The 22,535-nt window shown below is 39.1% G+C and overlaps 1 protein-coding gene across 2 annotated transcripts; it reads right to left on the bottom strand.

The window, feature by feature from the left end:
• Positions 1-988: 988 nt before the first annotated feature.
• snx27b (sorting nexin 27b) lies at positions 989-13,370 on the bottom strand. 2 transcript variants are annotated; one of them, XM_063487839.1, is made up of 13 exons: positions 12,934-13,370; positions 9,068-9,299; positions 8,660-8,852; positions 8,208-8,272; positions 8,007-8,111; positions 7,836-7,914; positions 6,206-6,369; positions 6,027-6,116; positions 5,384-5,533; positions 5,098-5,226; positions 3,811-3,870; positions 3,652-3,714; positions 989-3,513 (listed from the first exon to the last, which is right to left on the bottom strand). In XM_063487839.1, exons 1-13 carry the CDS (start codon positions 13,263-13,265, stop codon positions 3,469-3,471), a joined length of 1,707 nt encoding a protein of 568 aa, XP_063343909.1. In that variant the 5' UTR covers positions 13,266-13,370; the 3' UTR covers positions 989-3,468. The 2 variants fall into 2 exon arrangements, with proteins under 2 accessions (XP_063343909.1, XP_063343908.1); XM_063487838.1 differs by having other exon boundaries at positions 3,666-3,714.
• Between the last annotated feature and the right edge of the window lie 9,165 nt (positions 13,371-22,535).

Raw genomic sequence — 22,535 nt, 5'->3', positions numbered from 1 at the left:
TAAGCAATTTAGCTAAATACCTAAGTGACTCTTTCCATTATATGTCACCAGTCATCAGAGCCATCATATTATGTGGGTGGGATGTATCAGGGTTGTGAGATACAAGTGCTTACCCATTAAAAGTAAGTTTTTCAGGCCTGCTGGTGAATAGTTTACAAAAGGTGATCAAACCTTCAGAAACAGCTCACCTTTTTATTTTAGGCCAGCCTGTAATCTTTCATGCTGGAGGCCGTTAAAAAGCTCTCTATAACAGAGAACAACACTTGGCACTGCTCCAGCTGTGCAAAAAGCATTTTCAAGCAATCAAAAGAAGCTTCACAACACGTTTGTGGTGTGTTGCAAGCAGGGAGATGCAATTCCTTGGAGGGAAGATGAAGAGAGAAGAGCTCGGGTCTTTTTGTGTTTTTAAATAAATTTGACAACTAATTTCACATGCAATAAATGCACAGAAGCTGAAAATGAGTTTACACTCCCATCAGCAGTGGATCTACTATTAGAATAGAGCTTAATTCTTTTGTGAACTGTCTTCCTCAGAAACTAATCAGCACTCAGGTCTGAATTCTTCCATGTGGTCTCTCAGGACAGATTTTCAGCCCAAAGATTTTAGCTTTTCAAAATTCACCCATTCCAAGATAGTTTTCAGTCACCACCTCACCAGCAGCAATCAATACCTATTAATTACTGGGTGCAGACACTTGATGCAGGTCGATATGTAACGGCTATCTCGCTGCCTATTGGGTAATTGTCTCCCAGATCTCATTATAAGATGCTGGAGTTGGGGAAAGAAGAGGAAGCTGGTGAGGAGAGAAGAGGAAAAGAGGAAGAGTGGAATAAAGACACGGGTACAGGTGTAAAATCAACTTTATAGGATAAATCTGGCTCTGCCCACTGTGGGGATTGTCTGTTACTTTGGGATTTCCACACTCCTTGACTCAGCTCCAAACACACAACGTTAGTTGCAAATAAACAAGAACCAACTTTGCATCAATAAATCGGTTTATTTAAAAGAATATGTTACAATTTATTACAGTAAGCGATGTAACCAAACACTTGCTTAAATTTTACATTTCGACATGTCAAAGGCTCTGTAGGTTGTCATTCTCCATCCCCTTCTTAGTGTGACGCTCATCAGCTGAATTTAAAATCGAATCTAACTGTACGTGACATCTAACTTCAGTCAGCATGAGAAAGTGTGTGCACGTGTGTGTAGGGGGAATGGGGTGGATGGGTGAGCCCACGGGCTTGAAGGTGGGCAGATCAGGCGATGCCAGACAATCGACTGTGTCAGACATGGTTCAGTAAGCAGACACGAATCCTGGGGAAATGTGTTCAGCCTTTAGGACTACACATTCAATCTCTCAATTCAAGGCTCAACACATTCAATTAAACCTCCTTTCTACCCTCACAAAGGTGTGCTGAAGCTCATTAATCACCCCAAAATGCTTCCGTTAACAGCGCTATCATGATAATGAGGACTCTTAGGTAGACTCACTGATGTAAATTTAAAGCTCCCTACTGGCTTGTAGATATCTTTAATATTAATGCTATTAAGCCAGTGGCATCATATTCTGTTTCTACAACCTATAACGTGATTGTTTTATAAAATTGCTGTTGACTCAGAAGAAGCTTTAATTTAAACCTAAGAACAAATCTCAGCTTTCAATATATTGATTTTTAAAAATACTTCTATTAAGATAATGATAACTGAACATGCCACTCTTCTCTCACCTTGTAAAAGCAACTGGCGTAGAAACAACCATGTAATATTTGTCCGACTCATTGGTAACTTTCAAAATGAAAAAAGTGCAACAAATTAAGTTTCATTAATAAGGATGCAAGATCACAAAATTGCACTAAGCAATAATAAATGTTTAATTTCAGCCATCGCAGCGCCAGGTTTTAATGATGCAATGAATTGTAATTTTTGTTTATTTGTCAGGCTCTGTATTGCATCATCAAATAATTAGGTTCTATCTCACTGCATAATTGTTTTGATTACATCTTCTTAATTGGAACTTGAACTGGGCTCATTTAGAGATGGCATTAAAGTGTTGAGCTTTACCTTTTTGAATCATCGGCTGGTAGGATGTCTCTACGGGCTGCGCACTGTAATCCTTATTTTATCAAATCGTCGAAGGATAAAGCCATCGCTTTTTTGTTCGGAGACTGTCATCCTGTTTAACCCGAATCTGCAGAGAATAAGTGATTCAACAGCAAAGCACCAGCTACACAGATAAATAGTGCTGCATAGAAAGGCCATTTGAATTACAGGCCCATTATAAATCCGGTGGGAGCTCTCAGAAAAAAAAAGTAATAACTGCATGCTCAAGAGCAGGCAGGAGGACAAGGACCCCTGCTGCCTCTTCTGGGTAAAGCACGATGTGACATGTCTGAGCGGAGCTCCGCATCACCGCTGCTCCACGATGGCCTTAAACATTTTGCATGGCGTGTTCATTAAAAAGATTATAAATACCTAAGAGTTGAATGCACAATTCTGCACACTCACACAGTATATAACCCCACCATAGTCAGTGATAAACGTATACCTGTACTTATTCCATTATAATTCCATCTATTGCCCTTTTACATTATACTATGCACATTTGGAGGTCAATAATACTGCTGGATAAAGTGCAACATATGTCTAAGGATTGATATGCACCCAAATATGAAAAAAACAAACAAACAGCCTATAAAGAAAATCTGCGTTCTTCATCCCTTCTCTCATTTGTCACATTATTAATGCAAATGCAGTTCGCAACACATGGAAATTAATGTATGTGATGTGGTTCAGCTGTAACTTACTTTATCAGGGCTTGACTCTGGTTTGCCCCTTCTCTCTTAGCTGATGGGGTTTTCTGCATGTATTAATAACACGCATGGAGACGCAGGACACTGAGGCTCTAATCCATAAACTGAGAAGCTAAATGTCTTCCTATGGTCAGCCCTCCGAATCAGTGATTAATGTGATCTTGTGGTCCCCTTTCTGAAGGCAGCTAACAACTTTTACTTTCCTTTCTTTGTCCACCAATCTTATCAGCTCTCTTTTTCAAGTAGGACTTCTTAAAAGGAGGTTCAAAACCCCGATCGTTTGCACGTCACATTCCACTTCAAGTCCCTGCCAATAAGAGGAAGGCTCGCATGAATCCGTCACTTTGATTCTGTTGGCAGCTCGTTTCTTTTCAACGGAGCACTGCTTAATGCATGGTCGTGATGTGCTGGATTCAAGAGTTCTGGTACACAAGTCTTTAGTTTATTTTTTTTATGCGTCTGTTCATTCAACGTGTTCATCAGCAGATGCTTGTTGGTTTGCATGTAAGGAGGAGCTTCTCATGTTGAAGTTGATGGAGTTTAAATGACGTCCGAGTAGTTAACAGCTGATTTTTGGTGGGTATGGGGGGAAGGTCAGGGCCAAAACTGAGCTGAGGTGGTGACGGCGATGTAGTTACGAGGTAACAATCTCCCTTCCTAGGTGCCCCCATCCCTTCTGTGCCTCAGCAGCTGGAAAATATTCTGTTATAGAAACAGAAACCAGGGGTAAAAACCACAAGCTTAGACACAGAAGGAAAAGAAACTGAACAAAACACCAAAACAAAAAAGTAAAAGGATTATCACTGGTATTAAACTGGACAGAGGCAGGCAAAGCCTTACCTTGCCACACATACCATCTTTACTGCAGTTCTTATTGTCCTTGTCTGTAGCCTCCTCTTCCACCTGAAGGCACAGATGCATTATTGCCGTAAGTACAGGACAGAAGTAAACGGCTTGTATTAGAGCAGATTATTCTGTAAAGAAGCAGATGGGCATTACCTCCTTCCTCCATTTCAGCTCACAGAAGACTCTCTCAAAGCACTCATGCATGTAGTTAAACTAAACAATGACAAAGAGAAGCACAGATTTAGACTGGCATTTATACAGTTCTCTCTAAAACAGTGGTGTCAAACATAAGGCCCAAGGGTCAGAATGGGCCCAGCGAAGACTAGAATCTGACTCACTGAACAGCTTTAGAAAATTTGAAGGAGTGCATAGATTTGAAGTTTTTAACTGTATTTAATAAGTTTTACAGCTTTTCCTATTGATACAAACTGCCCACCCCCATTAGCTTTCATGTTAAATTAAAGTAATTAACAGATAAATAATTAAATGACATAAATGGTCCTGTTTTTCAACTATTAATTAGTCAGCAGTAAATTAACAAAACCATTATATTTTATAATTACACGACAGTCAGTGCAGTGAACCACTATACCTTTTTCTCTAATTTTACACATCTATCCTGTATTTTTACTGGCTCGGCCCAATTGAGATCAAAGTGACTGCATGTCACCCACCATATAAAATGAGCCTAACATCGCTGCTCTAAAAGAGTAGTAGAAATGAGAGTGCTAAGTCTCTTTCTTTTCTTTACAAGGAGTTTGATAAGAACTTTGATACCACCTTCTTGTACTTGCCTGTAAATATAGTTTAACTTACATCCACCAACTGGTTAACTTATCTCAGCATAAACACACTTTATAAAGCAACAGTAACTGGTTCCCAAAGGCTTTAAGTGCTGGTGAAAGAAGATGTGATGTAACACAGTAGTAAACAAGCACCTGTACTAACTTTTTTTTTAAGGACTTAAATTTAAAATGATGATTTTTCAAGATTCGATACAACTTCTCAGTGCCAGCACCAGGTATGTTTTTGTACTATTTCCAATTAAATATGGGCTTCTGTCTTTTCAAACATTTTTTTGGTTAATTAGCAGGTGTATCTGGCTGATTTGATTCATACAAACAGGGAAGTTTGCTATGATGTAATGTGTTAAGTGAACTAGGCTCACTACTACCACTATTTAAAAAATAAAATAAAATTACTGGCTGCTTGTGTCATCCTCTTATTTACTGTAAAGGCATACAAGTGGTGTCAATCTACTCAATAAAACATCTGCAGAGACCATATTTACCATTTACCATGATCTGTTCCTTCTTAATATAGCAGTAACTCTCCTCATCCTGGACTTTTTCTTTTAGAGTTCTTTAAAATTATTATCATTTGTAGCAGTATTAACAAATAAACATAATATGTATGCACTGATCTGTGTGTGATCCATACATAAGGAGTAAATATCTTGACCCAGCGTGGCTTCTTCTCTCCTCGTGCATATTCAAAGCAGAAGGCCATGCCCTCTTCATCCGTGTCCCACCTCTGCATCTCCCCCCAGTCAAATGCAATCACCTGATTCTGGAACAACACGAAGGCTTCAGTACACTCACCCTGTTACACAAGAGGTATAGAAAAGGCAGACACACACACACACACACACACACACACACACACACACACACACACACACACACACACACACACACACACACACACAGCAAAGAGCAGGCCTTGCCTCAAGCGTCCCCTCCTCTGTGCAGGCGTGCAGCTTGAAGTGGTGAATACTGATGGCCGTGATCACGTGGCCTTTACGTCGAGAGTCGCAGGAACAGTGGGGGAATATGATCTCGTTGTAGCCTTCGCAAGTTCGCAATAAACTCAGGTACTGTGAAAAAAAAGAGGGAGAAGAGGCAATGTGAGCTAAATATTTTTCATAAACTGAAAAACAAGAGGATGCTCTGCAGCTGAATGAAGTTTAGATGCAGGGTGCATTTTTTAACTGTGAAAAAACACTTAAGGCTATAAAGCAGAGTGCAGTTATTCTCTGTAGCCTGACTGATTTAGAAACGGGATGTGATTATTTACCTGCTGGAGCAGCTTTAATCTCTTCAAATTGGTGGTAATTCACTGTTGCTCACTCACTTATTCACTTTCAGCGAGCACATTTTGCTGGCAAGAATGTGTGTCTGTGACACTCCAGTTAGAGCTAACACTCGCTCTTAGACTACTTCCTTTTTACACTGTAGTAAATCACTCAGTGAAATAAGAATGAAGCAGTGTGACAAAGTGGACGACACACACAGATATAGTGAGAATACAGTGTCTCTGTATGTGCATGTTACTCTCAAACAGTAGTGTGCTGTATATAAAAGGCTGACCATGGACATCTTCTTCTGCTCTGCCAGCTTTTGTAGCTGATAAGACTTCTGCTCAACTTTAATGAAGCCTTTCTTTACATCATCCACAGCCTGCAAAGAGGTCAGACAGGAGACACAATTAAATACAAAATCCACTAAGCATACCAAACAGAGCAGACAAATACACAGTGTGTACGCACCTGGTGAAAGAAATAGTTGACAGCGAGCTGGTTGTCATTAAGCAAAATCTCCTCTTCTGTGGTAAAGAGCCACTTGCGTAGGGTGAGACAGGTTCCTGGGATCGCTGAGGTATAGTTCTGCACATACAGTTTGTGGGGGAACTCATTGGGGGCAAGCTTACGTACTAAAGAAGAAAGAAGACATGAAAGAAAGAAGAAAGCTTTCATTTGTAGAACATTTAACAGCACAAATCCTACCTCCTAAGACTTAACTGTACTTCTTCCACAAAGATGGATACCATCTATGAACCAAAAATCAATAGGGATTCATTTAAGTTTATACAATTTCATTTTATTGGATATGTCAATAAAATCCCATAACCTGTGCTGTAATTTTTGTGAGGCTAGCTGCACAGGAAGGTCAGTTTCTTTGTCAGTGTGTCAGTCAGTTCGACAGACATTTGTACAGCAGTAAATCAAGTGATCCGTTAGCATTACCACAAGGCTGACAAGTGTCTTTTGTTCAGCAACTGCCGGAATGATCGCCATGAAATTTAATACAAGCACGGGGGGGGGGGGGGGGGACTGGCGAGCCATTAGAAATGTTCTTAATAAAATAACGATAATTTGCATGAAAAACAAACAAACAAAATTCTTCATAATAGGTTTTATTAATGAAGTTTCAAGAGCTGCTAATGTGGTTGTAGGCTTGTTACTTTCTGCTTTGTGATAGAATGTTGTAACAGTAACCAAGCCATACAAAACAATGCAACACAAATAAGGAAAAAAGAAAGGCAAAGCAAGGTCAAAAACCAAAGACAGCGATGTTACTGTGAAACCAAAGCTAAGGGTTGTTTCAAGAAACAGATGACACTTCTGAGCCTTCTGAGACAGAATAAATAAGGCCAGAGTTATCTACATCTACAGCATAAGGAGTGTAACTTTACATTATACTCCAACATTCTAAAGCAAACACTGAAGTAAATGTGATTGATGTTAAAACAAATGCTTCTTTTTACTTGTGGAAGATTCCTTCGTGCTGCTAAACAATTTCCTTCCTAGAGTTTGGAAAAAAAAGGTGTTGTGTGGGTGTGGAAGGGGTGGGGAAGAACAGTACAAGTGCATACACTTGTAATTATCAGCTCTTCAGCTGATTAAAAATAAAACGGGGATGGCTTTCTTCACATCACTGGGGATAGAATTTGCTGATTTATTCCTTGCAAGAAAGAAACAAATTGAAACTTTAGTGGATTTACACAAAACTTTAATTCTCATCAAATATGACTGGTTATTGCTAATGTTGTGGTGCATTTGTCCTTGCTGTAATAGACACTGGTCATAGAGAACTTTGTGCATTAAACAGAAATGCTACTACTGTAGTTTTATTTCATTTTTTAAATTAGGCACAAACAACACACTAACCTTTGTCAAATGAATGTGACATCATTATAAATGCCCTTACAAACTATATTATGAGCATGCTTATTCATGTATAAGGTATTTGCTTCTAGATGATTATAAAAAAGGTGGCTGCATACAGATATTTTCTTTTCTGTCACTTGTTAGTGATCACAGATAGCAACTACAGCAACATTTGTGCTATGCTTTAGCAAAAATGCAACCTGTGTTTGAGTTAACTGTCCTTACTCACCAAAGGTGTGGTTGATGACCTCAAACAGAGCAAAGTAGCTGGCTGTTACACTGTCCATCTCTAGCTTCATAACAACAGCCTGAACGCGAGAGATTGCGACAGAATGAGAGTGAGAAACTGAAATAATGTTGTGATTATAGTGGGGACAGGACTGTGTTTGTGTGGGTTTACCTGATAGACCTGGTCTGTAGTTGAATTTTTGCGAACTCTGACAGTAAGTGTGGTTTTATCTGGCATCGCTATTCTCAACTCCACATCCGACACACCGTTATAATTCTAGGTCACAGCAAAGACAGCCAGAAAGACAAACACAGCGTAGTGAGTCACAGGCGGGGAACGGGCAAAAAGGCACGTTTATTTTTATTTTTTTACCTCATCTGATTCAGACAGGAACTCTTGCATGATGTCACTTTCTCCAATGACTCGGACAGAGCACACTGCAGATGAAACACACATTATATTAGATCCAGTTTTTTTAGTGTGTGTGTAAGTGAAATAAAAGTCATTATACAGTGACATCAGTGACTTCACCACCTGGGCATAAAACTGCTTAGCAGTCAATTGTCACATTAACTCTGAGCCTCTGAAAATGGTGTCCTTTTTATAAAAATGTGTGTAATCCTTAAAGAGGTCATGCAAATGTTTTGGAAAACCCCTTTAATAATCACATGTCGATTGTTTGATTTACAATCAACTGTGGTGGTGTTCAGAAGCAAAACTACAAAGCTGTATCTTTGTTCCAAACAATATGGAAGGCAACTGTAAGTGAGTGAACTGTTTGTGTGCTAGCCCTATGAAGAAAGCCTGATTCTCCTTCTCCTCACCTTTCTCTAGATATTCCTCCAGGCCTCTGCGTCGTGCGTCCAGCTGTTGCTCTGACAGGGAAAAAGGCCATTTTCCAGGCAGCTTGGGGAAAGTAAAGTTAGCAAACTCCCTCTTCAGGTTTTGGTGTAGAATCACAAACTCCCGGTAACGCTTGGAGCACAACTGTCTGCCTGCCATGTACACATTATACACCTGGAAGAGTTAAAGTGGAAAAATGAAAATGAAAAGGCAGTGATCTTTAGTCAACAGAATGGTATTTATAATATCCAGAACATTAGGTTGCTCACAGACCTGAATATAAATATCTCATGAATGTAACAATCGCATAAGCCTTGAGTTGTGACTGGCTGCGTCCAACTACAAAAACATTTTTATCCATCCAAGTGTTTTTGCACGAGTGTACCCACCACAAACTTTTCATGGTTGAGTTCAGTGTGTTTGTAGCTGGGAACAGAGATGGGCACTGCCTGCTTGTCGGAGTAGTCGTAACAGGACTGGGCTGACCCGTCGTCTCCGGGATCCAGGCAGTCGGCCTCCTGGGGAGGAACGGACAGCACGGCCAGCACCAGCTCTCGCTCACCGGCCCGGATCAGATCAACCACCTGCTTGTGTGTTGCTCCTTCTACGTTCACCCCATTGCTGTTGAATAAAGAGATTTATATACTAGAGTGGCAAGCATTTTCTTTTTTAATATTCTTAAGGTTAACTTTCTATTTTTTATAAGCATAAAAGAGCACATTTTGAAGCTGTAGCTTTTTTTCACTGAATTAGGAAATACAATAGTGAAAATGCAATTATAAATTAATGCAATCAAATAATCTAAACAGCAGCCTTTAATTACCAGAGACTTGAATCAACACACAGACGGCATGCTGTTAACACCAATGAGAAATGACTAAGTGCTTCATGACTGCAGGGCTGTTATATTCAGACACAATTTATCAGTGCCTTGTACTTTGCTTCTTTTCTCTCAGGGTAGAAGTTTAACACATGAAATTATAAGATTCAAAAAATAACAAGAATTATTTGAACTGCTAAACAATATAAAAATACTGAATGAAATGGGAAACAGCAAAAAAAAAAAAAAAGGGTTCAAATAAGAAATACTGGTGCGCACATTGTAGAACTTTTGCATCATCTCTTTCAGAAATGAGACCTTTGGTTATGTCATAAGCCCAGCTGCTGAAAGTGAGCGACACTGGGTGTGTGCACTTTGGCAGTTGTGTCAAACAGAGTGAATGACAGAGCTGTAGCAGCCTAACCCATAGTTAACTTTGCTCCAAAACAACCATGTCGCCTCGTCTAAAAGCTCTCAGCGACACCACTGGATATTTCTCACACTTTTAAAACAAGCTCCAGCGTAGGCTGGCAGATAAAGGCGGTATTTGAACGAGGCCTGAATGAGATTCAATAAATAATTCTGTGTTTTACATTCCAGGACTTAAACAACAGCTTGGAAATATTACAATGAATGAGGAATCAGGCCAAACTTCATTTGAACATTTTCTAAAGACTACAGAAGCCAGCAGTGCTGTAAATGATATTTGCATAACCTAAATGTAACACAGTCAGTGGTTTGGGGGCAAATTTTCACATTAAGTAGACATAGATGAGCTCTGATCATCTAATGTGAAAACACATGTTGTGATAAATACAGGATAAAGTGTGTTAATATGCTGTTAAAATACACTTTGAGCTTTGAGCAGAAAATAAAACCCAATTCTAGGGTTTAGTTGACTTAAAAAACACTCAACGCAAACACATCACCACAGGGTGACATCTTTTAGGCAGCCTGATAGTATGCAAAAGGTTTGAGTGTCCTAATTCACATTTCATAAACAAGCATGTTGTGAGAAGCCCACAAATGTTTCACTAACTTATATTAAAGACAACCACTGAGATGGTAACAAGCCAGGACAGGAAATGCAGGAAATGCCTCAACTGAATGAATACATATCTGTTATGTTTGCCATGCTGCCATTTAGATGGAGGGTTGAAGCCCGATGAACATAAGCTCTATTATACCTACAGTGGAACAAAATAGCTACACACATGTACTCAACATAAAGAAGGCATTCTGAGCCAGTGCACACATAGCAAAGTTGGGAATGATGATTATGTAGGTAAAAGTAAGAAAAGACTAATATGGAGGACACAAATATAACAATCTTGCAGGTGGAGTGGGAGAGAGCGCAAACGTGTCCTACAAGAAAAAATGCAGACTAAGCATTTTGGCAGCTCTTTCCTTCCTGCAGCTTTATGATGATATAATAAGGACCTGACACAGAGGCCTTTGCACCGCCACTATCAGCACTTTTGACTATGATAAACACTTTACAGTAGACACCCTTCCCATGTGACAGATTTCCAGTTCTGCTTTTATAATTTAAATTACTAGTATGTGTTCATTTTGTTTGCGGCAGCTTAAGGATTTATTAAGTGACTTTATGCACTATGCAGTGTACTGTACTCCATGTATAAATGTTCAACCCCTCACACATAGTTTAAAGGCCGAATTAAAATGCATTTGACACCTTGAAAAGTGTTTAAACAATATATATAACCTTTATAATAAAACAGAATGCTGAAATAATTATGCTAAATAACACAAACTGAATTTAAGTCTGAGAGGAGGAGCTGTTTATAGTGCAAATAAATAAAAATACTCGAGATGCTGCAGCTAGTATGCAGCCACTCCAGTGTGAATGTGAGTGCTTAGACTCACTTTACTACTTACTTGTATTAAACTAGCAAATGTTTAACCAGCCAATCACATGTTAATTAAGCACGATGAAGAGGACCTGGTTAAAATCAAGTCACTAATGTTGCATGGCTGCTGGCGCCAGACTGGCTGTTTTGAGTTACTCAGAAACTGTAGCTCTTTCAGGATTTCAGGCAGAAGCATCTCAAAACAGACATCCAGTAACTGAAATGCTTTGTTGACAGCAGAGGTCAGAGAAAAAAACATTTAAGTCGCCAACCGAGGATTTTCGATGACCACGTGGTGATTACAGTTTTACTGTTTTTTCTAATGGTTAGTTTCAGCATCATAATGTGCCACCTTACAACCTTCATATAACCTCAGACTGCCATGGTCCCAGTTTTCTTTTTTTTTGTGTGGTTTTTCAAGGTTAGGATTCGTAGTGCATATATTTGTGTTTGGGTTGCTGTTTGGCTTTTATTATTCTAGTCTTCTTGACTCCTGTTTTGATTTCTTTGTTATTCTAAACCTGAGTCTGATTTATTCTGTTCCTGTTGAGTCTTTGATTTCTGAGCTCACTTCATGTTTTTCTAAGTAGTAGTTTTACATTGTGTGATCCTGCATTTTGATTCATGTTTTCATTATTGTCCCACACTGTTAAAGTTTAGTTTTTTAATGTACTATGTACACTCTGGTCTTGAGGGATACTATGTGGCTAGTAAATTTAGTAAGTCTACTGTAGCTTTACATTACCACTATATACCATGCTAATAATACTAGCAGAAGGGTATCTTGTATATGATAATGAAATGATCACGCACACATCCACATGCTTGCACACAGAAATAATGGGGTCAACAAACTGCCAGGTTACTGCAGGCCATCCATTGACACAGCAGTGTGCAAAAGCCAGCCAATCAGAAAGTGACTTTTAGAGGACAAAGCCAATCAGAACTGAACTCAAGGCATCCCTCCCTCTCTGCATCATGTTATTCCATGCACACAGACACACTGAAGCATGAGTACTGATGCTGATGCTGTGTGTTACTCCACACAACAACAGTTCAACACACACTTGAACACTTCAATGCCAAATCAACCAGGTGCAATAATCCTCAGTGCTAAGTAACATCTAATTCAGTGATGCTGATGTTAAAGATGTGAGCTGGTTTACCATTCATGATTCGTGTAAACAAAGTGTTTCATTGATAAATGACCCACACTGCATCTGCTTAGGATGATGTGAATGTGCACAGGAGTGAGTTGGAAATATCTGGCATGCAGTGGATGAGAGGAATAGATTTCAGTGTGACGTGAATTTCTAATGATCCCCGGGTCGTTTCTCTCTGACACACACAGACACTCCTTTCATTGGGATGAACGGCTCTTCTGCAGGACCGGTGTCACAGTGCATGCACACACTGGCACCTTGGTGTTCCCAGTTTGACTGAATGATGCTATAAAGTCACGTTTGCCTTGAGCTCACTGCGTGATCGTCCGGAAAGTGAAACAGGTCATTTTCATCACTTACGTTATAAGCAGCTTGGAGAGAAGCTAAAAAACAGTACTTACACCTCAAGAATCCGGTCCCCTTTCGAAATGCCGGCTCTGTCGGCGGCACCCCCCGGAAGGACCGCACTAACATGCTGCAGTGGGGCGTACAGTTCTCCGTTGATGCTCCGTAATTGCCCTCCTTCACTTACTTGCCCCCGAACGTTGAACCCATAGCCGGAGTCCGACTTCACTATCCGAACCAGCCGCGGGCCTGAAGTAACGGTGGTTGCGGTCTGGCAGCTGCCGCCGGTGCCCGGTGTAACGTTACCGCTGCCGGAGCCGTTACGAGAAGAAGGGTGAGGTGACGGAGGGACCGGGGAACAAATTTCTTGCCCCGCTACGTCCGCCATTTTTCTGCACTCACTGTATCATCCAATCAGATTCGGCTACAACATTAAATATCATACAAACATTAGCTTGTAGTAGCAGGCTAATCAGCTTGGCTAGCTAACTGAATGAGGTAAGCCGGAAAAAGCCGAAATCTTACGATGATTCGCGAGACCGTAGCAGGATGCGCGGGAGGCGTTCCATGTCGACCATCAGAGACGCTTTTTTTAGACTGACCGTTAAGTTACTTGAGTAGTGCACGTAATTGTGTCGAGAGCAAACAAAAGTCTGCAATTTTTAAACTAAATTAGTGAAGAAAGAGATCAGACCGTAACTTTGAGTCTCCTAAAATGTGATTCCCAGACTTAACACGGACCCCACAAGAAATCTCATCACTCCTAAGTTCGCTTTTGTTTAATATTTCACTGATAAATCCCAGATTGAGATGTTGAGAACACATGTCACTGCTTAAATCATGGTCTAAACTATCAATCCTTGTAGTTACAGTGGTCCCCCCCCCCCCCCCCCCCGTTTTTGTAGAACAGAAAGAGCACTTTTTGTAAACGTGTACATTTTTGGCATATTTACAAAAGGCAAGTCTATTTATATAGCACCTTTCAAATACTACACAGGGGCGGATCTAGAGAAATTTATTTAGGGTTTCATGAGATTAGGATGGAAAATGGGGTGGCAAAATCAACAACAATCAATTACACGTGATACATTCTGTAACATCTGTATTACATATGGTTAAAATACATCAAATGCAGTAAGTATACACACGTTTCATATAAACATAGTCTGCAACTTTCTTTTTGGCTTTGGCCCAAATAATATAAAATAATAAAAAGTAAATAAGCATGTATCCCATTAAGTATAAAATCCAGAAAGCTACACAACATGAGGTGAATCGTCAGAAATACATGTCTAAGTTTCATACTCTTTTTTTTAATGAAAAATAATAATCAAATTGTTACATGCTTAAATTGACAAAAAATGTCAGATCTGCACTGTCATGAACAAATTTGAACACTATTTGAGCACTATATTCAGTTTTAGAATGTATATTCAATGTTAATGGTAGCTAGGCTAAAATGCTTGCTTATTTTAAAAAATAACATTGTCATTTGCAAAACTAGTGTGGCAATAGGGGTGGCAAGATCATCCCCAGACACTACAGTCATTCAAAGTGTTTTGAAGATAAAATTAAAAATGTCTCCTGGGCGCCTTCTGGGTCAGGAGATTAAGTCATGTCTTACAAGTCTTTTGCCAAAAAGTGATCATCTGCCAAAAAGTCATTGTCTGTATTTAAATGGTTGAAAATTACTTGTTGGCTTATTATCTGTGCAACGTATGTCAAACATCTCTTGTGAATGATATCAAGCCATTTTACGCCAAAAAGATCATTTCTGTAATACGTTAGAAGATGCAATCAGTCTTTGGCCAAAGCGATTTTTATATTTTTATATATAGTTTATTTATGACTGTAAAACTCTCATTGACATTAAAAATGGGTTTTTCAAGAGAGATCTGGCCAAGAGGGCAGCAGAAATTGCAACAAATATAACAGTTATATAAAGATATTTTCAGTGGCCAAAAAAGACTGGATTGATTATAATGTAGAACATAGAGTATGTACAATAATACTATCATAAAGATACTTGCGAAACAGGTCATTTCTTGAATTTAAATATAAATACTTAGTAAATTGTGTTGTCTGCAGATGGTTAATCAAAATAGACACACATGGAAATACCAGAAAGCACTTTTTGGCATACGATCACTTTTTTGGCACAACACTTATAATATGGTTACCAATACTTATAAGATTATTAAACAAACCCAATATGTTGCCACACAGATACCAAATGTGCCCAGATTTTTCCTCAGTGTAGGGCATTTTTAATTGACAGTCTATCACGTTTAAATCCATGTTTTATTTCTAAGGAGAGTACAATTTACATGCATAAAATACCAGAGGTGTCCACACCATGACTGTTTGCATGAGGTTTTTTTTCCTTTTTTCGTTTTCTCGCATTTTTTCTTAGGAGTGCTTAGGGTATCTTCTTAGGGATTAATAAAGTATTCTGATTCTGATAAAAATGCATTTCTCAAAACAGCTAATATTTGCAACAAATATAATAGATAACCAGCAATGGAATGTAAGATTAAAAACATTTAATTATTTTGTCAAAATAAATTTTTTGTGTCAGGGAATAAGTCAGCACATCTAAAATGAAAAGTGTCTTTGACATTGTGTAACCCTGACGCATGCAGACACACACACACACACACACACACACACACACGGAGAATTGCTCAAGTACCAGAATAACACTTTTTGAGGATAACTGAATACCATTATGTTCCAAAGTGAATACTCTTTAGATTTTTAAGAGCTGAAGGTTTTACATTTTCCTTTGAAAAGAAAAAGAGTGCTTACATTTTCACGTATTGTGCGGGGAAAAATACGTTTCCTCCAGAGGTCACACAACACAGTAAACCACAGTTAAACCAATGGGAAAAAGAAAACTGGCTGTGCATGCACAGCACTGCAAGGGTCAAACATGTAGACTTTCAAAACCAAAGAACCTGCATTCTGAAAGTGAAACATAAGCTTAATGTATGCAATAGTATATTACTTACATCTTATATTATCTAGAAAAGTTTGGGATCTTACTACATTCATTCAAACAATCTGTTCTTAGTGACGATGCCAAGGATTCACGCTGAGTTGGGGAAAAAAGGCTTCAAGTACGTCTCCCCTTATGTATGAAATCAGCAGCAGAATGAGCCACATTTAAGGATTTGTTTCTCTGAGTGAGTTTAAACAAATACTTCACATTTTACATATCCAAAGATTTGCATGTAAATGTTTTGATGGACTTTTTGACTACACTGCTGAACTTGTTGTTGGACTTTTCTTTTGTTTATATATGTTGGAGATCACTGATGTTTTATAATTCATAACATTTTATGAGTGGTGTATTTTTAGTGCTGTTTTTATCCAGGTTACCCTTGTAAATATGTTTTTTTTTTTAAATCTCATTAGATCTTTCCTGGTTAAATACAGTAATAATAAACTAATAATAATAAATTAATAAAAAAGACATCTTGGGAAATCACTGCTTTTGTCCTGTCTCTCCTTTTTCTTTGACCTTCCTTTGAACCAGTTTATATGCTGCATCATCCATCACCTGCACCCTTTTGCATCCTCTATTCTCCTTTCTCCTCCTTACTCCACAGCACATCCTCCTCTATCACAGCCAGGCCACTACTCGCTAAGATGTTTATTTGTTCACAATTTGTTGTAATTCTGTCAACCTCCAACTATTTAAATAGGTCTTACGATATATTAGTGTATTTCACCTGTTAAAAACTGAATGTGCTGCAATAAAGAGCTCACTAACTAGATACTACAGGGTGGGCCATTTATATGGATACACCGTAATAAAATGGGAGTGGTTGGTGATATTAAAGTCCTGTTTGTGGCACATTAGTATATGTGAGGGGGCAAACTCCTCAAGATGGGTGGTGACCATGGTGGCCATTTAGAAGTCGGCCATCTTGGATACAACTTTTGTTTTTTCAATAGGAAGAGGGCCATGTGACACATCAAACTTATTGGTAATGTCACAAGAAAAACAATGGTGTGCTTGGTTTCAACATAACTTAACATAAGTTATTTACAAGTTTCTCTTTGTTCACAGCCATTGACATGTCGAAGAGGTTAACACGTGAGGAGCGGATCGAAATTGTGTTGACATCTGGTGAACGCAGTAACCGGGTCATTGCAGCAGATTTCAATACGAGACCACCCATCTCCCATGCTACAGTTAGCAAAGTGCTTGCTAAGTTTCATGAAACTGGTTCAGTGTTGGCTTTGCCAAAATGTGGACGCAAGAAAACTGTCACTAATGAAGAAACATCAGTGGCTCTTCTAGCTTCATTCAGCAAGAGCCCACGGCGTAGCACTCGCCGCATGTCACTGGAGAGTGGCATCAGTCGAACATCCCTTCGGCGGATATTAGCTACTCACAAATGGCATCCTTACAAACTCCAGCTACTGCAGCATCTCAACGAGGATGACCCAGATCGGCGCACAGAATTTGCAGAATGGGCAAAACAAAAATTGGAACAGGACCCTCAGTTCACGCAGAAGATTTTGTTCAGTGATGAGGCAAACTTTTATGTGAATGGTGAAGTTAACAAACAAAACCACCGCTATTGGTCTGACACTAACCCACATTGGATGGATCCCTCCAAGACTGTTGGAACAACAAAAGTGATGGTTTGGTGTGGTATATGGGGTACAACGATAGTGGGTCCATTCTTCATCAATGGAAACCTCAAGGCCACTGGATATTTGAAACTGCTACATGATGATGTGTTTCCCTCTTTATGCACTGAAGCTGGCACGTTCCCTGAGTCTTTCCAGCAAGATGGTGCACCACCACATTATGGGTGCCAGGTCCGAGCATTCCTAGATGAACAGTTTCCTGGAAAGTGGATTGGTCGTCGTGGGCCAGTTGAATGGCCCCCAAGGTCTCCCGATCTGACCCCCTTAGACTTTTATCTTTGAGGTCATCTGAAGGCAATTGTCTATGGTGTGAAGATACGAGATGTGCAGCACCTGAAACTATGGATACTGGATGCCTGTGCTGGCATTTCTCCTGCGGTGTTGCTATCAGTGTGTGAAGAGTGGGAGAAGAGGGTTGCATTGACAATCCAACACAATGGGCAGCACACTGAACACATTTTATACGTGGTCAGAAACTTGTAAATAACTCATGAAAGAATAAAGTTACGTTGAAACCAAGCACACCATTGTTTTTCTTGTGACATTACCAATAAGTTTGATGTGTCACATGGCCCTCTTCCTATTGAAAAAACAAAAGTTGTATCTAAGATGGCCGACTTCTAAATGGCCACCATGGTCACCACCCATCTTGAGGAGTTTGCCCCCTCACATATACTAATGTGCCACAAACAGGACTTTAATATCACCAACCATTCCCATGTTATTACGGTGTATCCATATAAATGGCCCACCCTGTACAATAAAAGTGAAAATAAATGAATAGTACATAAAGTGAAACAGCTGAATGTAATACAATAAGTGGCTTCATGTATTAAAATAGCTCTATAAAGCAAACTGTACCAGAATAGAAATAGCTGACTAAATTTAGTAAAAAGACAAGCACAGTAAATGTCAGAAGACATTAAAGGGACTCAGTAAGACAGCGTGTAAAGTGTAGTGATAGAACAGATTATCCTCTGCTAGACAGATGTGTTTCTTTTTTAAAGAGGTATCACACAATGTATCAAAGATTTCCAGTGTGTGTCCTGAAGGAAGCAGAGCTGAATCAGACTGTTAGAGAAATGTTTAAATGCAGCTTCACAGAAGAATGTGTCCATCACACCAATCTAACATTTTGAACAAATCATCCAAGTGTAGCTGAGGCAGGTTGGTTCCTCAAGTTCAGTGCTTATGCTCCAGTCTGCTGAAGACAAAAACACTTTAACCAATCTAGAAATGACTGAAATGCTCTACAGTGAGTCTCAAGTAGCCAAAATGCAGCGCCATCACAAAAAGCTGTGAATGGCACAAAAAAAATATAAATCTGATGTTTAACAATATAACCTTTTCTTTCTTTAACTGGGACACGACAGTGAAAGGCAGATGGCTTTTTAACACGCTGGATCAATATTCTGATATTGTGTTTGAATTCATAAAGATGATTTATGGTTCTGTGAGATAAACACTTCAGCTGTACATATGCAATCTGTACAATGAGAAAGTGAGTGCTTCACAACAGCTAAGCCAGGTCTGTCAAATATTTTATGCTTTTAACTGGAACATTTGGGTCTAATACACAATGATTAATCACACGTTTATTCAACATTTTACTTTTTTATTTATTTCTCCTTCATTTAACAAGGAATGTACAACTCTTGAGATTAAACATAATATTATGTATACGCCGTGTTTGAGTATAACTGATGTTCGTTGTCTGAAGTGACAATTAACAAATCAAAATAAATGCTGTTACATTTACTCTCTTGTTTTATCTCTACACAAAGAACAAATCATGAAAGAACTTGTACAACAGCTTATGTAATGCATAAAATCGCTTTTGGAAACATGGTCTGGCTTTTCAACACGTGCAATGCAAGGGGTAATTTCTTAGCTCATCAATCAGGGAATCATCCAGTGGTTATATTTTAAATATTATGTTAGTGTTTGGATGCCTTTACATAGAACAGTAAATAACAGTGAGATATATGTAAGCTTATAACTGGATCCTTAACCTCTTAACTTCCACCAAGGTTGCCTCCACAATGATGTAAAAGACGCAAATTCAATATAAATTTGCAGCAGATGAAGTGTAAGGCCAGAATGCATGTGAGTGAGTTCATAGTTTAGTTATTTTACAGTGAACCGTGGCGGTGTGAATGGACTCAAACAGTGACATACTGTAGAAGGCATTCCTGCCGATATGATAATTTGACTGCATTCTCCTTACTCTCTTCCAGGTGGAGCAAGTGTGCCGTGTATATCTGATTGATTTAAAAATCTGCCAGCAGCCAGCTGTATTGACTGCCTGCAGATATTACTTTATGCATGCAATCTCTTTACTTCTTCCAGGTGGAACAAGTGCACCTTATATCTTGGATGGATATGAGCTTCTACCAGCACTTTGGATGATATTAGTGGCAGTACTTTATGCATGCATGCATAACCTATTGTCAAAAACATTTTCCTTTGTTTCCTGTATTACCGATCTCAGAATCAAGGGGGAATCTGATGTACATATTGCTGTGATTGCATATAATCAAAAGAATATAGTAATATTAGGCAAAGATGTCCTGAGAAAATACAAAATGCAATTTTTAAATGATGATTTAATTTATTATGGGAGAAAAGCCAACCCACCTTACCAGGCTCTTTGTGAAACCTGATGATGACTGCAATTAAGGATTTGTGATAACTGACAATCTGTCTTTTACATCACTGTGGAGGCATTTTGGCCCACTTTACTTTGGGGAAATGTTCATTTCAGGCACATTTGAAGGTTTTCAAGCGTGAGTGGCCTGTTTAAGGTCATACCAACGCTTCTCATTCAGATTTTATTTTGGACTTGGACTAATTAGGTAGCTTCAAAACCTTCCTTTTATCTTTTTCAGTGATTCAGAGGTGGGCCTCCTAGTGTGTTTCAGATTATTTCCCTGCTGTATGATGCAAGTGAGCTTGCGTTTCAGGGCATTGAATTGATGGCTGGACATTCACCTTCAGGATTTTTTGGTAGAGAGCAGTTGCCCCTCCAACAGTCCTCCTTGAGCTCTCACACTCTGTTGGCCTCTGGATGTCTGGGGCCTGGATCTCCTCTATGCCTGCTTCATGCCCTGGGGGATGGGGCTATGGCTCCCACACCCTCAAGCAGATTGTTACATGGAGAAACCTTTTGAATACAAGCGTGCTCATCCACACAGGTGTGCACACGGGTGTTCACAGACGCAAACTACACCTTTCTTGGCTGCTACCTCAAAGCACATTGTGTGCTGTCGGTCTTGTGTGCTGCACAATAACATTCAATATTTAGTATTTACTGTTATTTACACTTAGCTAGATTATTGCAATGGTGTTGTGTTTATTATGTTGCTCTCTTTTTTGCTTGTTTTCTCTTTTTTTCTTTTTTCTTCTCTCAACAGGTGATCCAGGTGAATTTTTTTAAGTGCCCTTTCTCACTGTCCCTCTTCCCCTCTGTTTTTCTTTCCCTCCCTCCCTCACTTTCTTTCTTTCTTTCTTCCTTTCCTATCTCCCAGTCATGTCTGTCCCGTCTGTAACAACTGAAATAATTTTTTTTTTTAAAGAATCATAAAAAGCTTTGATTTTAAATGAGCTGAGTGAGGCCTACAGTTCTTCAGTTCTTTTGTGACCTTCTGGACATGTCGCTCATCTGCTCTTGGAGTTATTTCATGAGATGGGCTGATCCTGGGAAGGGTCTGTTACTGTTCCGAGTTTTCTCAAGGAGATAATGGATCTCACCATCATTCACTGGAGTCCCAGAGCCTCAGAAATGGCTTCATAACCCTTTCCTGACTGATCAATGTCAGTCTTTATTTCCCATCTGTGCTTTAGTTTCTTTAGATTATGTCATGTTTTGTTGCTTTTTGAGATCTTTTAGCCTACTTCGCTTCATCAAGCAGATTATGTTTAAGTGATTTCTTAACAGGTCTGGCAGTAAACGGGTCTGGGTGTTGCAAGTGAAATTGAGCTCATCTTTCAAAAAAATGTGGTTAATAACATTTAAGTCATCATTTTACCAGGGGTTTAGGGGAGGTAATTAATTTTATAAATGAAATCTTCACTTAAAAACTACTTGGGTTGTCTTTAGATAGATAGATAGCAGGATGTGCAGGATGTTAAGGTTTGCTCGAGACAAGTTTTGTGCCAATTAATTACATTCACACACGAAATCAGCATGACATTTATATTCTCTGGCTAGCCTCTTTCATTTTAATGCCTTTGGACCAAAAGTATGATATCCATGCCTTAAGACTGCACGCGGGCATGATAATAATTTTTGAGGCACCATAATTTGAGGTAAAGTTTAGATTTCAAACAAGTATATGCAAATAGAGTACTTATTGATTATCTGAGCCAGCATCTCAAAGTCCACATAAACACTAAGGATGCAACTTTCTCTGCTCAGAAACTGTGTTTAGTTTTATTCAACCTCGTAGAAAATAGTTAAAAAAACAAACAAAAAAAAAAACACTGTTCTGAAACATAAATTCAACAAATTTGTGCAGACTCTCGGAGCTTACATCTTTGTATCTCACCCTGATTTTATTTCAGAAATGTTTTGGATTAGGGATGTTTTTCCTTACACAACTTATAGTTATCCAGCAGTTACAGCCAGGTGTCTGGGATCACTTATACAGTAAACTAGATAATCCATGGATATGTTAAGTATTCGATATCTGGAGGCTTAAATTGATCCAGAAATTAATGCATGTTTTAACTTTGATGTTGCTTGCATGACTAAAAGTGGTGGTGGATGCTTGTATCTATCAAACATACGCAGTACACTTGCTCCACCTGGCAGCAAACAGGGGGAATGCATAGATTAAATAAACTTTACTTCAGTGACTGAAATATTTCTGCTTACCGTGGATGTTTGATATCCTACTCCTGTTGTCAGTTATACTGCGTGAGGCTTTTGAACACAGGAGTCCTGCTTAACCTATTTTCACTGTACAGCTTTCTCACGAGAGCTGTTCAAACT

Source organism: Pelmatolapia mariae, linkage group LG10_11 (genome assembly GCF_036321145.2).
Source record: "Pelmatolapia mariae isolate MD_Pm_ZW linkage group LG10_11, Pm_UMD_F_2, whole genome shotgun sequence".
NCBI classification, from domain to species: Eukaryota; Metazoa; Chordata; class Actinopteri; order Cichliformes; family Cichlidae; genus Pelmatolapia; species Pelmatolapia mariae.
The sequence above is the reverse complement of the archived record's forward strand: the minus strand, read 5'-3'. Positions and strand labels throughout refer to the sequence as shown.

Excerpts from the sequence above, each read along its gene's own strand:
- snx27b (XM_063487838.1), bottom strand. The coding sequence starts at position 13,265 with ATGGCGGACGTAGCGGGGCAAGAAATTTGTTCCCCGGTCCCTCCGTCA. Across the intron at positions 8,112-8,207 it reads TCCTGTCTGAATCAGATGAG|AATTATAACGGTGTGTCGGA; the intron begins GTAAAAAAATAA and ends GCTGTGACCTAG. Across the intron at positions 3,715-3,810 it reads AGCTGAAATGGAGGAAGGAG|GTGGAAGAGGAGGCTACAGA; the intron begins GTAATGCCCATC and ends CTGTGCCTTCAG.